Source organism: Hippoglossus hippoglossus, chromosome 6 (genome assembly GCF_009819705.1).
Source record: "Hippoglossus hippoglossus isolate fHipHip1 chromosome 6, fHipHip1.pri, whole genome shotgun sequence".
NCBI classification, from domain to species: Eukaryota; Metazoa; Chordata; class Actinopteri; order Pleuronectiformes; family Pleuronectidae; genus Hippoglossus; species Hippoglossus hippoglossus.
The window spans coordinates 17,226,592-17,243,230 of NC_047156.1; the positions used below are offsets into that span (position 1 = coordinate 17,226,592).

Consider the following 16,639-nt stretch of genomic DNA (forward strand, 5'->3'; position numbering starts at 1 on the left):
CAGATTGTTCCCTCAAAAATAAATGTAGGTATCAATGTCGATTTTTTTCCCCCTGACCACCGGTTAAAACTAAAAAAATAGTGAGTTTACAATCAGGGGAAAAAGTATTCGTACTGCGCATGATGATGCATTCAGCATTTTGCTCAAGCTTCCAAGATGGACAAGTACAAGTCACATGTTTATCGCTATAGCAATGTCCCCACCTTTCAGGCTTTACTGAGGAATTTTATGTATAAATTAATGTTTCCATTAACTGACTCAAAAAATATGATCATAAGGACTTTAACTAGGACACCTGGTACTCATGTTGTTTTTGGAAACACTGGGGAAAAAAGTCTGGTTATGTTCAAATCCCTGTGGACTGAAGTGTGAGGATTGTATTTCAATATTTTTGTTCTGTATTTAGTTTTCTATTCATTTTATTTTATATTTTAAGCTAATATGAGTTTGAAGTAAAATATTGTTTTCCACTCAATATTTGCTTAAAATCGGTTTAAACAAGTAATCAATGATAAGTATGATTACCAATAACTTTTAGTAAATACAAATATATACCTAAAGGATGTGAATACAGCAATTTACAGTGAAAAATACATATTCTAAATAGTACCTGAAAAATAATACTAATACAAAATTGAATAAAATTCTTTACTGGATAAGGCACATTTTTGAGTTTAGGGGGCTTCATTAAAAATATTACTATATTATATTAAAATGTATGAATCTTTTCCAGTTTCCCAGCTAAAGACAAAGTGGGACTAAGCTTTTGAAATAAGATCATCAGAGGCTCTGGAACATCCTATTATTATTATTATTATTATTATTATTATTATTATTATTATTATCATTATTATTATTATTATTACAACCGCCTCAGCTGATTAGTGGAAAAGCAGGAAGCGTTTCTGTCTGCGCATCAGTTTCTGAGACGCTGATTGGCTGTGACGTTGCCACACACGGACGTGACGTAGTGCAGTGACACTTTGGTAACATAGGAGCTCAGAGCCACATGCATTCTCCCGGGATTTCACAGTGACTCTCTCCCCGGGCCCCCTCTCGCAGCTCACCGACATGGCGCCCCTGTCCCTGTCCCTGTCGTCCCTCCTCAGACACGGGGAGTGTCTCCACAGGACCGCCGTCTTCTGTAGCGTCCTGCAGGGCTCACACCAGCGGCCCTGCTCCTCCAGCTCCCGCTCATGGAGACGGAGTTTCGGTTCGGTCCCGCTCGGAGTCGGTCGGCTCCTGTCACGGCTGCAGCAGCAGCAGCTGCACGGAGCCTCAGTGTGTCGCAGCAGCTCCTCTTCAAACGGGCAGGACATGACGGAGAGACTGTGGTCTGTTTACAATCAGACCAAGAAGCAGACGCAAGGTGGGAACTCTGATAAGAAACCTCATGTAGACACAGCACTGTTGTTGTCTTATAACTTTGTCATGACTCATGTTTCCAGCTCACTAATGCACCACCTAATTCCACAGACTTCATGTCAGCAGCCTTTCGAACAACAAACCCACATGCCACACACTGTAGCTACAGACTACGATGCTTTAGGTGGGATGGGCAGATCTGCAGCAACCTGTAAACATAATGCAGCAGCCATGTAAACAGATCTGCCTTTGGGAATCCTGCAACAAGCACATTTAGTTGATTCAAGTCTGCTGATGTGTCTGCAGGTTGTTACGTTGCTCTACTCAGTAGTTGCTGCAGCTATATATTCTGCAGTAGGGGGGGGAATAGCAGGATACTATCTCATGAATCAGATATATTGTCATATCAATTATTTGGCTACGATGGACTAACAAAACACAGTAAAATAGGATACAATTATGGAAATGTAAATTTGTATATGCAAGGAATTCAAAATAGAGAGACAAAACAAGAACTTACCCAAATATTATTAAAAGTATTTTGCATGAAAGGTGATCACAAAAACACAACAAACCTTGTATAGTGAAACATACCTTTATAATGTCCCGTATCTGTTGAAATAACTATTATTTTGTCTCTCCTGGGAGAGTGTGTGAATTGGAATTAAAAAATGTGCTTGCACCTAAAATGAGCAGCCGGTATAAAACGCTTATTAGTAAGTGTTATGATTTTTTTTTTCTTGAGAACAAAAATGGACAACATCACAATTTGCACCTCACACACCTCCACAGTTTTACTTTCTCTTGCCCAAAGTTTACAACCAACTAATCCATGAGTGCGTATAATCTTTAGAAAGTTGTGTTTCTGCTCTGAACATTTCCATCTCCATCAACAAACATCGTTATCAGATGAACTTCCTTCCTGTTAATTAAGATATGTACAAATCCTGCAAAACTGCCAAGTAACCTGTATCGTTTCTCTCTTTTCAGATATGATCCCAGCCATTTGCGCCAACTCCGTCAACCCCAACACCATTTTTGCAAACAACGAGATGAGCCTGCGAGACATCGAGATCTACGGCTTCGACTATGACTATACCCTCGCCTTCTACTCCAGCCACCTCCACACCCTGATTTTCAACATAGCCCGGGACATTCTAATCACTAACCACAGGGTGGGTGCAGTGTTTGACTCTTTGCAACCTGTAACTTCAAACACATTCTTCTACCACATGCAGTAAATACAGGAGGACGATACATTCCTGTATGTTTTTCAACTTTTGACTTTTTCCCTCTGTGCATTAGTATCCAGAGGCTCTGCGGAAGTATGAGTATATTCCAAATTTTGCAGTGAGAGGACTTCACTATGATGTGCAAAAGGTAAGAAGGTCTTCTTTTTTTTTTTGTCCAACTAAAAAAAAACTGAAACGTGTTTAAAAAATATTTTGCATATTTTTATGAAAACCCTTTTGCAACAGGCGCTGCTGATGAAGATAGATGCTTTTCACTACATCCAGCAGGGAACTGTATACAGGTATCTGTGTTATGTTTTATACCAGGGGCAGTGGGATAAAATGTACATTTTATATAACATGTTTTTTCTCATAAGGCAACTGATAATCATGTTCAATATATAGTCAATGCAATCATTCAATGTTAAAACTAAGAATCTTATAGCTTTCTTTCTTTATGGATGTTCTCAGGAGGTTGCACAGACTGCAAATACAGTGGCTACGTTTCTTTTGGTTTTTCATATTTCATGTTTCTCCTACAGGGGTCTTCATCCAGTTTCTGATGAGGAAGTAATTGCCATGTACGAAGGTTGTCACGTACCTCTAGAGATCATGAGCGACTTCTATGGAAAGGTGAAGAGCCCTTCAAAATTTGTCTGTATCAACACAAGTAAAAACGACATCATATTTATGAAGTGAATGACTGTCCTGCAGAGCTCCCACGGCCAAACCATGAAACAGTTCATGGACATCTTCTCCCTGCCTGAGATGACCCTCCTGTCCTGCGTCAATGACTTCTTCATGAGGCACAACATCGACTATGAGCCAGTCCATCTCTACAAAGACGTGAAGGTGGGATCTACCTTTTGTTTACAAGTGTTCAGCACTCGGCATGGCTCTCCTTTTCTGTGATTGAGTCTCTTAGCAGCCTGTGTGTGTAAATACCTAAAATCCAGCCACAAGTGCCAGACAATGTATTTACTTATTTGCGGTGTGCCGTGACACGTCAGCCTATTCAATGGCATCTTAATTTTAGCTCCGAAAACCAGCGTCTAATTTTAGTCGAGCCTTTGGCCATCTGTGTCTATTCTCTGGTGGCTTGGGTGCTTCAGTGGGAGAGTGGCGAGAAATCAGCGGTGTGTGTGTTCTTCCTCTGAGAGCAGCTGTCACGCCGGTCCGATCTATTCTGTGTGACACTGTAGCGTGTTTGACAGATCGCTGTCATTAAAAAGCCCTCACACACACACTCTCTCTCACAAGTGTCTCTCTTGTCTTTTCAAGGACACACTCCTTAATCTTTTTTTTTTCTTACTGAAACTGATTTACTACTCGGTATTAACCTTTTCTTTTGCTTAATTATTTCAATAAATTATCCTTTAACTTTTAAAGTTTGCCTTTAAATCTCCATCTCAATTCACTGACTTAAAACTTAACTCCAGGGTCTGTTTTCTTCATGTTTTCATTTGTATTCAGCGATGCACTTTCTTTATGCTTCCAATTCAAGCGTTTATACACAGAGCAAAGTGTTGCTACGAGAGCTGAATGCCAACTTTGTGTAGCTGAAGTCAAGACTTCCTCGCTGAGGGCCATTTACTTTTTTCCTCTTCACAGGAAGCCATTAGAGATGTTCACGTCAAGGGCATTATGTACCGAGCTGTGGAGGCAGATATTGGTAATGCTTTTTGATTTGTATTACTTTGTTTGAACTAATGTAAAAAAAAATATGAGTTGTTGCCATGACGTTAAAAAATGAATTTGAATAGTGAAGCTGTGACGTATGTATATATTATATATATATTTGTTTTTTCTCTGTCTCACTGTTTTCTGGTTTTCCAGATAAATACATTTGCTATGGTGAGCAAAGCCATGCTGTGCTGAAGAAGCTGTCAGAGAGTGGAAAGAAAATGTTCCTCATCACCAACAGTCCTTTTGACTTTGTGTAAGTATGAACAAACAGGGTGCAAGCGCTTGTCGTCGCGGTTAATTAATTTATAGGTGTACAAATATTTAACTGGTGCTCTCACTTTTATGGACAGGCATAAAGACACACACACATCAAAGGACTTAGAAATAAATTCGTAGTTCATTATAAGTTATTGGCCGAAGAGGACGTGGTCTACGTGGGCTGCGTAAGCCCCGAAGACTGAACCGAAATAAGTGTCTGGTCTACAGAGGATTTCAGTGATCGGCGTCACCAGCCTGTTCCCCCCCCCCCCCTTATTGCTGTCGCCTGGCAACAAAGCTGCAGTTAGACACGACAAGAACGTTTTAAGTGCCTTTGGTGTACCGTTAGCTGTTTGGTTGAATTAAAGCATGATAATCAAGCGCCATTACCTTATTGAAAAACGGTTTGTCACTCAAGCGCAATGAATTCTGGGATAGCATCGGCCGGGAAGGATCCGTGGGGGCTTTGGTTTCTAGGGTGTGAAAGAACGCATTTGTCGGCTGCATTTGAAAGAGTCTTAGACTGTGACGCAATCGGTTTTCAAATGCAGCCTCCGAAGGATGCAGCCCCTGAATTGAGACACACTTACTGACTCTGATCCTCTGCTGGGTCTGATTGATGATCTTGTGATTGCACAAAATGGCCTGGGGCCTCATTTATAACCGTTGCGTACGCACATAACGGGGCAGGAAATTGCGTACGCCACTTCTCATGCAAACACTGGGGTCTATAAAAACAAACTTGACTGGAGAATGTGCTCACTTCCACGTTAACTCTTACCCATGCGTACAAACATTGTGGAGACAGGAAAATGATGATGCAGACATGAGGTGGTGAATTGAAGCCAGATTATTGATCCACTTCATCCTTAACATTAAAACCAACAACGATTTTGTGCTCGCGGGTAGGGTTGCAAAGGGGCGGAAAATTTCCGGTAAATTTCCGCAAACTTTCCATGGGAAGTTAAGCTCGGGAATTTTGGGAATTTTGGAGAAAAAACATTCGCGGCCATATCCCAGTCTGCAGCCATGGAAAGTGCCATCAAGAGAATCCTGCTGGATGATGTGTTTTGGGAAAGACTGACTAGCAGCCTGAGAATCCTCAAACCAATAGCAGCAGCTATTGCCCAGATAGAAGGTGATGATGCCATCTTGTCAGATGTTCAATGTCTGTTTGCTGAGATCAAAGAAGAAATCCAAACTGCCTTGCCCACTTCCCTGCTGCTCCAAGCAGAGGAAACCGCAGTGGTCAAATCGATGGAGAAGCGCCAAGAGTTCTGCATGAAGCCAATACACGCAGCAGCATACGCGCTGGACCCAAAGAAGTATGAGAAAAGCATACTCTCTGGTGAAGAGATCAACAGAGCTTACACTGTTATTACTACCATGTCTCACCACCTGGGTCTTGATGAAGGCAAAGTTCTCGGCAGTCTGGCAAAGTTCCGTACCAAGCAAGGCCTTTGGGAAGGGGATGGGATATGCCAGTACATATCTGCATCCACCTGGTGGAAGGGACTTTGTGGATCTGAGGCCCTTGCACCTGTAGCCTCCATCATCCTCCAAATCCCACCAACATCAGCCGCCTCTGAGCGCAACTGGTCACTGTTTGGGCACACACACACAAAGGTTCGCAACAGGCTCACCAATGCAAGGGTAGAAAAACTGGTGGCCATCCGGGCAAACTTAAGGCTCTTTGAGCCTGACACAGAGCCATCCTCTACAAGGTTGGACAGTGACACCGAAGATGACGACGAGTCAGATGTCGAGGAAGTGGACGTTGATGAGGTCCAGGAAGAAAGCATTGAGACCTGAAAGGATTCAGAGGAAAAACGCTAAAACCAGAGGCTTGAGAAGCTTGACTAAATGCTTTCATTTTACATTTAGAATGGGACTTTATTGGGGGGGGGATCATAGGGAATACATTTATTTTATTCAACATTCATGTTTTTTGTTGTTCAATGAAAGAATCCATTAAAGTTCTACTCACAAAAAATTTAATTTTTAAAATTTGTATTTGAAATGTTTGCATGCATGTCAGCTTATGACAAAACAAAATGTTTATATTTATGTCTGTATATGACAAGGTAAATACAGTTAGTATAAATTACCCACAAAATTTCCAGTTAATTCCCGTATATTCCCGTTAATTCCCATGGAAAGTTTCCAACTTTGAATATTCCCGGAATTTTGCAACCCTACTCGCGGGACATAACTGTTCCATAAGAACCTTCAATTGGAAAAGATATAAGACAACTTGGAGCAAATTACGATCAGATTCCATTAACCAGCACAGTTGCAGAGCCAAGCCATTAATAGTTTATAATAATATCTTCTAACACTGCTTGTATCATCACGTACGACACACACACACACACTGTATGAAAACTAAAGTCACAAATAACGCTGTTGGTCTTTCAGGCCCTGCTTTGTGGGTACGCAATGGTTATATGTGAGGCCCCAGGTCTGTCAATCAAACCTTAAACCACTTCCTTAATGTCCTGGATTTAATTATCAGTCACATTGAGTCATCACAGCAACAAAACATGTGATTGCCAGATTTAAAACAGCAATGCCGTTTCATTGAGTTTCACACTAACACAGTAGCAGATGGACATATTATTGCTGATGTTTGCATCATCATTGCTTGGTGCTGAATCAGGTCGATTGTTTGTGTTTGTGTTTGTACCCACATGATGAGCTTCAAGATGCTGCTGACGAGGTGATATCTGGATTCTTTGTCTTCCTTAGGGACCGAGGAATGAGCTTCATTGTAGGGAAGGACTGGAGGGACCTGTTTGATGTTGTTATTGTTCAGGCCGACAAACCCAGTTTCTTCAACGACAGGAGAAAGTAAGTCTGTATGTCCATGTTATGCCTCTTCAAGCCCACTAGGGGTCTCACTGGACCACACGATCAGCAGTCACTAGTAGACCTAAACACTGTGTGTAAACCAATGGTGTAAACGTTAAAGGTGTACGTGTTCTTTGGAGCTCTTAATATATATATATTAGCTCATATTATTTTTATATATATATATATATATATATATAGTGTGTTTAAGATCTGTCTTTGTTTATTTCTCTGCGTAGACCTTTCAGGCGAGTGACAGACCAAGGCGCGTTGCTGTGGGACAGGATTCACAAACTGGAAAAAGGGCAGATCTACAAACAGGTGTGGCGTTAGCAAATTACCACGTCATGCTAGTTAAACATTTCTGACATATTAATGCAGCATGAACATCGATGAAAAGCACCGTTGTTGACTTTTGTTATTTGTCGTTTGATCACGGTAGGGAAACCTTTATGAGTTCCTGAGACTCACCGGCTGGAGAGGATCCAAAGTGCTGTACTTTGGTGATCACATCTACAGCGACTTGGCAGTAAGCAGCATCCACACATATGTAGAGTAAAGGGATAAATATAACCTCACAGTACTCTGTAGTGTTTGCCGAGTTTGCCTTTCACTGATGAAGAACACAGCAGGAGATTTTCCTGGTCAGATGTGTACAGAACAACAGGACAATATCAGGAACATTCAGGTGAGGAGTGACGTCAGTGTAGAGCATGCAGGGAGCAGGACATGACGCACAAAGTCCGCTGTGGAAAGCACGTGTTTTTGTTAACATCGACACTGGTGTTGGCCCTTATCAGCAAAAGCTCTCGAATCTCGTCTTTCCAAGTTAACACCATGTGTATGTAGTGTTCCTTTTAATTAGATTTTTCAGTTTTGCATGTTAGAAACGTTAGAAACACACTCACCCGCTCACGGATTTTCGGAACATTTTCCTCGTGTGTTCTCACCTGGGCTCACTCAGACATTTTCTAGGTGGGCGGTAGGAAAATATTCCAGCCTTGATTCACAAAGGAAAAATCCTTTGTCCATCTATTGACTGACAGGTGCTTCAGAGAGAAATAAGTGGACCAGACCTTGGCACATTGTCTTATTTGCAGAGATTTATTTGCAGTGTTTGGCGACCTGCCGTAAAATGACAAAACGAAAAGTTCCAGAATATGTTTGGAGTAACATACAGCCCCTCTGGATATTTTAATGAAAATTCTTCATGCATTAAACCTCAGTTGCCGTAGCTGTTCATAGAATGACAGACATCACTTGTAGAGTGGCATCCCCTTTACCTTTTGTAAACAGCTGCTCCACATCTGCATTAAACAAACCAGCATCGTGTTGTTTTTTTAACTGCATCACAATTCACTCCAACAACGTGGATATTTATACATGTGTCTGATCAGCTATAAATGGCGATAATGAACGGCAGAGTTTTACGTCTCTGGCATAATGCCCTCGCTGTTGGCAGGCAGCCAGGTGTCAAACATATCATCTTGCTTATTTATTGAGATGGAGCACGGCATGTGAAGTTCACTCTCGCCACAGTTTACAGTCGGCCTCAGTGGCTGTGGGATGAGATCATTACTGTAAGTCGAAACAGAGTAGAGGCATCTCAGGGGGGAGGGATCGAGGGAACAATTGAAAAGAATATTCTCATTCCGCTGATCCATTTCAACGTAGTTTTTCAATCTCAGGTTTGTCTGATGGAACAGATGTGCTTCGGTTTTAATGATGCTGATTCTGTTTGCCCTGGCCACCTAACAGGCTACTCTTCACCATGGATTTAGGCACTTAATTGCAACCAGGGGGATTAGGGCTTGAAGTCTATTTTCTTTGATCTGATGTGTTCAGCTGCATTGGCTGTATGTTGAACTGTGAGCGCTGTGTGCTGCAGTATACAATAGTCCTGTGACTGTATGTATATATCTTGAGCCTGACACTCGATTGAATGATTTATAAAGGCCCCTGTTTTTATGACTCTGTGCCGGAGACAGCCAGTGACCGAAGGGGGCATGTTTTCAGGCTGTCCACCTGTACGAATGACCTCACAAGCACATTCTTTTACCTTTTGAACACAATTTCTCAGGAACACCTCGAGAGATTCCTTTCAAATGTGGCACAAATGTTCACTTAGGCTCATAGATTAACTGATTAGATTTGGATGGTCAAAGGCCAAGGTCACGGTGACCTAACACAACATGTTTTGGTCTTCACATTTTGACTCAAGTGACAACAACATTTCAGTGATTAATGGTCAAAGGTCACGATGACAGGAAAAATGTATTTACACTGGAACTGCACTGGCATGTGGAGGAATATATGGCAGTAATTCTACTTTTGTTGCTTAATTATTTTTACTTGACACCAGCCAAACAAATAAAAACAAATCATGCTGTATGTTCAACACTGATTTCATGGTCTTTTTCACTGCAGGACCTAACACTGAAACACGGCTGGAGAACAGGTGCCATCATCCCTGAGCTGAGGAAAGAGATCAAGATAATGAACACGGAGCAGTATGTGCACATGATGACCTGGTTACAGGCACTGACTGGACTCATTGAGCAGATGCAGGTTAGGAGACTTGTGTGTCAGTCTTCCTTGCTGGATTTATTTATCTCAACTTCATGTGCTTAACTTCTTCGCACTTCTCCCGGACAGGTGCACAGGGATCCCGCGTCTCAAGCTGTCGTTGAGGAGTGGATCAGAGAAAGAGAGGCCATGAGGTAATAGAGATAATTACTCGGCATTCATGAGCAGGTCAATAATTCACTGAGCTCTTGTAGAACTGATTAAACCAAATGCTTATGCATGTATTTTAATGGCAGGCCACAGACGAAGGACAGCTTCAACCCCCAGTTTGGGAGTCTTTTCCGCACTTACCACAACCCCACGTACTTCTCACGCCGACTGTCGCGCTTTGCCGACATCTACATGGCCTCCATCAGCTGCCTGCTCAACTACGACTTCCAGCACACCTTCTTCCCCCGCCGTAATCCTCTGCAGCACGAGTCCCCCTTCTGGCCTGAGGACATCCTGAAGGTCTGAGCGTCTCCGCGCAGCACCACAGGACCAAAGCAGAGTCTGATGAGAGAGAGAGAGAGAGAGAGAGAGAGCGAGAGAGAGAGAGAGAGAGAGAGAGAGAGAGAGAGACAGAGAGAGAGAGATGAAGAGATTGTTTAAAAAAAATGAACAGGAATGAAGGATTTTTATTGCTGATTTTAAACAACTTGAAATAAGGTATTGTAGAAGATGCATGCCGCATTTTAGGTCATGCATAATTGCTTACAATCACATTAAGTGTTGATGTTTATTACGTTAGAACTAGTTAGTTGTTTTTATTTTCACCGAATTTAGTCGATTATAAGCCAAATGACACAACACAGAATGTAAAGTTTCACTTTAAATATGCATAGTCTCTATTTTGAAGGCACTGATTGTTTTTGGTTTACGTGTGTGTGTGTGTGTGTGTGTGTGTGTGGGGGGGGGGGGGGGTGCATTGACCTTGTCAGGACAAGTAGTCCTCATGGGGACATATACCTGGTCCTAATGAGGCAAAATGTCTTTTCTGAGCTCCTGGTGAAGGTCAGTGGTCACATGTGAATTGTGGTTGGTTAAGGTTTGGGTTAGGCATGAATTGGTCATGGTTAAGGTTAGGGATAAGGTTCTGGTTTGGCTGTCCACACAAAGAATGGAAGTCAATGCAAAGTCCTCATAAGGATAGCTGTGCAAATCTGTGAGTGTGTTGTGTATGGGAGAGAGCGATTTTGGTGCAAGATTATACGAATATAATGCAACAGTTTAAACAATAGGGGGCAGTCATACATCAAGTCTGTCACGCTGTGAATTCTTCACCATCTGTAAACATTGTCTTTGCCTTTTTTATCCTAACTGCAAGTTTAAAACTGAGATATGACATTTGAATTACAAACTCTGTTGCCTTAATCTCACGCTCACGTTACTGCCATGTATATATTTTTGTTACAGCCTGATATTATTTCTGTCAACCGTTTAAGTTCATTTCACCTTGAGTTGAGATCTTGTGATGTCTTTTTTTCTCTTGTTTTGATAATATTTGGCACCGCCTGTATGTCTCTCCGAAGCAAATGAGAGATGTTAATATTTGTCAGGAGAAAATAGAGTGCCGTTGCTATATTTAGCACGTGTGTTGCTATTTGATCTGTGCAGAGTTTCGAGGATTTGTCTCCTTTTTTTTTTTTTCAGAAAATATGTTAAATGCTCTCACCCATGCTAGAATCTACTGTCGGCTATAGAGAAGTTAATATTTCATATGTAAGAAGTTAAAAAGGGAATTTATAAACATCTCCACCAGTGACCACACAAGACCTCATGGTTTATTTTATTCATTTGATTGTGTTGTGTTTGTCCTGATGTGTATTTTTATTTCATTATTTATTAAAATGGAAATGGCTTAATGATTGTAGCCTAGTGCTTGTGTCATTAATGTGGAACAGCTTGATGTGATTGGATAATTGTACTGTAATCAGATTTAATTTGCAGGTATGTGTTTAGTGAGTGTGCAGTCCACTGTGTGCGGCTCCATTTACTTTGTTATTTGCTCTGTGAACAACAAAAGGAGAAGAAACGTTTCGTATTTAGAAAATTGATTTCGAGCACTAATTTATCCTGTGTTAATAACTCATCCAATTACCATTACAGCAGCTGGTTTGATGGGATTAAACCTCTAAATCTCGTTACGGACCAATTTCTCATATTGCATTTGATGCCTTTTCTATCAGACAGGTGCAGAGTCTGAGATCTTGGAAATAAGAAAAGCTGAGGGATCAGAAATGATAAGATCTGTGACGCCGTGTCCTGATCTGAGCACAGAGTCTCAGGGTTTAGTCCTCTGGCCTCACAGCGGTTTCACCTGGACTTCATTTAGGGCGTCATGGACAGCAACAGCACCGCGTGGAGCTCTAGCTCTCATCCTCCGTACAACCACGCCGAGATGGCGACGGTGGCTCCCACCATCTTCCCTCGGGTTGGTTTCAGCATACTTTCCTTCCTCATGTTCATCAATACAGTGTTGACAGTTTTCAACAACGGCCTCGTCATCACCGTGATGCTGAGGAACCCGTCTCTGCTCCACCCGATGAACGTCTTCATCCTCAGCCTGGCCGTGTCTGACCTCATGATAGGCCTGTGCGGCTCCTTGGTCGTCACCATCACCAACTACAAAGGCCATTTCTTCATTGGCCACACGGCCTGTGTGTTTCAAGGATTTGCAGTCAATTACTTTGGTGAGTGGAGATGTGTTTGACAATGCTTGTGATATATGATATAGTAAAGGAAGGATCAAAAGATAAAATGCTTTACCCCTGAATTCATTGTCGCTTTACTAAAACATTTATGTTCTGGGGCTTTTGTTTGTTGCTTTTTGAAGAAATCAAACCAGATATTTGTGTGATGGAAAGGTTTACTTATCGATTGAGAGGGAAAGAAGATGTATTTACCAGACAATGGATGAGGTTTAGAGATAAAGACATCAGCTCTGCATAACACTGTGGGAAAAGTGGGAGAGGAGTCTTTCTGTTCACATCACAGCTTTGAAATTATTAGATTTTTGAGGATTTAATTCATGATTTTGGGACTGATCAAATGTTGATTTCGAGTAAACACATAGTTTTTCCCAGAGCTTTTAACAGCAGCCGTCTTCTCATGAGACGTTTGCCCTAGTTGTCTTGGGAAATTTCTGCACCACAAACTACATTTTCTAAGACAGACTTAAAAACATGCATTTGAATGCCCAAAAAAAGCTTTAACTTCCCCTTGAGCTGAGATTCTCTTTTTGTTTTTCCCCCATAGGTTTGGTTTCTCTCTGCACTCTGACCCTGCTCGCCTACGAGCGCTACATCGTGGTGTGTAAACCAAGAGCTGGTTTTAAGCTGAGCATGCGGAGAAGTGTCAACGGACTCGTATGCGTGTGGGTCTACTGCTTGTTTTGGGCCGTAGCTCCGCTGTTTGGCTGGAGCTCCTACGGACCCGAGGGAGTCCAGACCTCCTGCTCTCTGGCCTGGGAGGAAAGATCGTGGAGCAACTACAGCTATCTCATCCTCTACACCCTCCTCTGCTTCATTTTCCCCGTCACAGTCATCATCTACTGTTACTCCAAAGTGCTCAAATCCATGGATAAGGTGCGTTCAGTGCGGCGTCTGCATATTTATCACACATTTACACCATTAAAACAGTATTTTAAAACTCACACCTCCATTCTCATCTGATTGCAATCTACCACCCACAGACAAAAACAGTTTATGAACTTTTAATAGGGGTCAAATGTGTTTTTCCACTCATGCAGCTGAACAGGAGTGTGGAGCTCCAGGGTGGGCGTTCCCGCCACTTGGAGAACGATCACGCCATCAATATGATCCTGGCCATGATTGTATCCTTTTTTGTTTGCTGGCTGCCCTACACGGCGCTGTCAGTGGTCGTGGTTGTGGACCCTGAGCTCTACATCCCTCCGCTGCTTGCAACCATGCCCATGTACTTTGCCAAGACCAGCCCTGTCTATAATCCCATCATCTACTTCCTCTCCAACAAACAGGTAAGCAGCTAAAGTGTGGAGCTGAGATGCAAAGGCAGAGTGTGAACCAAGATTCGCACAAGAAATACAGAGGCCTATTTGCCTGTCATGCCTGTGAAACGACTGCTCATATGTTTCCTGACAGGGTGATTATGTTTTTTTTATGTCCCACAGTTCCGCGATTCCACCCTGGAGGTGCTGTCGTGTGGACGATACATTCCCCATGGACCCACTAGTGTCAGCATCAACATGCATACCTTGAACAGGAGGAGCCATGTGATCCCCTTAAACAGGAACATCAGCATGCAATGCAGGGTTTTGCCTCTGTGACTGTCTCCGCTGTCGAATGTCGGTGCCTCACCGTGGACACAGACCTGCACATCCACAGGCTCGTGTCTCACACAGACGTCTTCACTGTGTCAACGAGCACAGAGTCAGCTCAGAGACTAACAGCTGCTGTTCACGAGGTGGAGAGAATACAATTCAATACAATATTAAATAGATAGATAGATTGATACATAGAAGGCCACATGGACAGACAGACAGACGGAAGGGCGAACAGACTGATATAGATGATAGATGGAGGGATGGACCATAGATAGATAGATAGATAGATAGATAGATAGATAGATGGACTTACGGAGTGACATATAGATAGACAGACAACAGAGGGACGGACGGATGGACAGATAGGTGGACAGACAGACGGCCAGTAGATAAATAGAAAGATAGATAGATGTATTGAACTGCATTAAACTGCAGGGTGTTCCAGTATTTATTGTCCATTGCTTTTTTTCTAGACCAATCAGAATGATCATTAAGATGGTTTTATTTCTGTGATTTGCGTCGATCAATAAACTATAAACTTTTTCATATTGATGTTTGCAGATCTTTGTGCATGTGGAAAAAAGAAGGGAGTGAGGAAGCTCCGACTGAAATTAATGTTTGTATTTCTTCCATCTCTGTGAATTTTTTTAAGAAGCCTGCACACAAGGGAGTCACACCTTTGACTTGTTGTTCGTAAATAAAATGCACTGGACCTGTTTTAGTGTAGCGTGAGTGAAGAGAGTTCCGACTCTCAGAAAGCCACTTGGGTGATTAACAGTTTCAGGGAGTTGGGTAATGAAATATTGATTCACACGTATAGAGGAGTGTGCAACCATTTTTATATCACAAGGAGTGTTTCTGGGAGCGAGTGCTGGGATTTTATTGTAAGAAATGCAGCACAGCGCCTCCTTCTATGTAACATTATTATGCAAAGATTTAAAAATTTATGTAAACAGTAACCAGCTCCATCATCCAATCAACACTGGCAGCTCCGCCACATCATTTGACTTATTTAAGTCTTTTACCAACATTTCCAGACTTCTGCTGCACAAAACACAAAATGTCATCACTGCGGTGAACTGTACATAGGTTTCATTTAGCTTATAAACAGATGTATGAATGCAGGAGTTACGCCTAAAAATATAATTTTCAGTCGCAGAGAAGCAACAATATGCTATTGTGTGTCACACAAAATCAGATTAGAAAAACAGGATATTAGCGTGCACTTGTTAAGCAACATGTATTTTAACAATGTTGATTCAGTGGGACAGCTAAAGATTTTTCTCGGTATCCTGCTCTGTGCTCTGCCTGGTGAGCCTGTGTCGGTATTATATTCTGTGTTTTTCAATCTTTGTCGACAGTTCAGAGGGGGATTAAACAGTTCGGGGAATGATGACATAATGACACAGTCTGTGGACCTGAATCAAACCCGTCACGTCGAGTGTCACATGGCACACGCAACGGCCCGCACTGAGTCACCACAGCCAAGACTTACACGCATCAGTGGAGAAAGAGGAAGAGACAGGATGCAATTAAAGAGAATCTGAACTGTTTATTTAGCAACTAGGATTCATATTTTTTGAATGATTGTTTATTATATTGTGATTTACTTTATTGTATTGCTATGATTTTAGATGGCAAATTTAATCAACCATGTTTCAGCCATGATCTTACTTTTGACAATAAGAGAATAAACATTTGCGATAACGTCATTGAATCTGACAATTTTAGTATTCTTTTATTAAAATGACCAAAACATTTTAACATATCAAAATGTCACTTGGTTGCTCCACACATCTCTCACTTTACATTACAATACAATTGGTAACTAGAGACTTAATTCTCATGACTTTGTTGTGGCTATGTAGTAGGATTGCAATCGGTGCCCATGATGGAGTAAAGTCATTATGTAGATATATCAAGTTTTTGGATTCATTAGGGTTTGTACAATAAAACATGTCTGGTTGAATTTTGTTTACATTTTTATTTTGTCCTCTTCCCTCCATCTTGTTTCACCTGCTTGATGTAAATATTGTAAATGAGAATCAAATTCTAAATAAAGCATTTTTCATTTGCAACTCCCCCTTTGTCTCATTATTTCTGTTTCAACAAGTCGCTTGATGTGTTTTCTCAGTTTACAACGTCCTCAAATATCCACAGTTATTTGCTGCCGCTGAGAAGATCGACGACCTTACCGCCGTTTTCTTCTCCAGAGCTTCCTGTTTATGTCGTTTGAGAGACATTTGATCAGTCTAATATGTAGGCTGGTCAGGAGAAAGATGCATTGTGTTGATCTAATCCCAGATTTGGCATAGTCCATAAGCTTTCAGATCTGAAGCAAAGAGCATTTCACACTTTATCTCCAAACAGGATTACACAA

The 16,639-nt window shown here is 41.7% G+C and overlaps 2 protein-coding genes across 6 annotated transcripts; both read left to right on the forward strand.

The window, feature by feature from the left end:
* Positions 1-1,071: 1,071 nt before the first annotated feature.
* Positions 1,072-11,371, forward strand: nt5dc3 (5'-nucleotidase domain containing 3). Of its 5 annotated transcripts, none has more exons than XR_004614139.1 (15): positions 1,072-1,369; positions 2,356-2,540; positions 2,671-2,745; positions 2,844-2,899; positions 3,140-3,230; positions 3,312-3,449; positions 4,209-4,269; positions 4,434-4,536; positions 7,290-7,391; positions 7,631-7,712; positions 7,834-7,920; positions 9,819-9,959; positions 10,047-10,111; positions 10,214-10,502; positions 10,538-11,371. XR_004614139.1 is itself a non-coding variant. In XM_034588367.1 (14 exons), the coding sequence occupies exons 1-14, from the start codon at positions 1,072-1,074 to the stop codon at positions 10,431-10,433; spliced, it is 1,704 nt and encodes a 567-aa protein (XP_034444258.1). In that variant the 3' UTR covers positions 10,434-11,371. The 5 variants fall into 5 exon arrangements, 1 of the variants encoding a protein (XP_034444258.1); XR_004614138.1 differs by having other exon boundaries at positions 10,544-11,371; XR_004614141.1 differs by having other exon boundaries at positions 10,214-10,501; positions 10,588-11,371.
* A 315-nt stretch (positions 11,372-11,686) lies between these two features.
* parietopsin lies at positions 11,687-14,405 on the forward strand. Its single transcript, XM_034588374.1, has 4 exons — positions 11,687-12,649; positions 13,215-13,543; positions 13,708-13,953; positions 14,107-14,405. Exons 1-4 carry the CDS (start codon positions 12,298-12,300, stop codon positions 14,260-14,262), a joined length of 1,083 nt encoding a protein of 360 aa, XP_034444265.1. The 5' UTR covers positions 11,687-12,297; the 3' UTR covers positions 14,263-14,405.
* The last annotated feature ends 2,234 nt before the right edge of the window (positions 14,406-16,639 follow it).

Bases quoted from the DNA above. Each gene is read 5' to 3' on its own strand.
- nt5dc3 (XM_034588367.1), top strand. From the start codon at position 1,072: ATGGCGCCCCTGTCCCTGTCCCTGTCGTCCCTCCTCAGACACGGGGAG. The intron at 4,537-7,289 runs GTAAGTATGAAC...TGTCTTCCTTAG, and splicing joins AACAGTCCTTTTGACTTTGT to GGACCGAGGAATGAGCTTCA. The intron at 10,112-10,213 runs GTAATAGAGATA...TTTTAATGGCAG, and splicing joins AGAGAAAGAGAGGCCATGAG to GCCACAGACGAAGGACAGCT.
- parietopsin (XM_034588374.1), top strand. From the start codon at position 12,298: ATGGACAGCAACAGCACCGCGTGGAGCTCTAGCTCTCATCCTCCGTAC. The intron at 13,544-13,707 runs GTGCGTTCAGTG...CCACTCATGCAG, and splicing joins TGCTCAAATCCATGGATAAG to CTGAACAGGAGTGTGGAGCT. The intron at 13,954-14,106 runs GTAAGCAGCTAA...TATGTCCCACAG, and splicing joins ACTTCCTCTCCAACAAACAG to TTCCGCGATTCCACCCTGGA.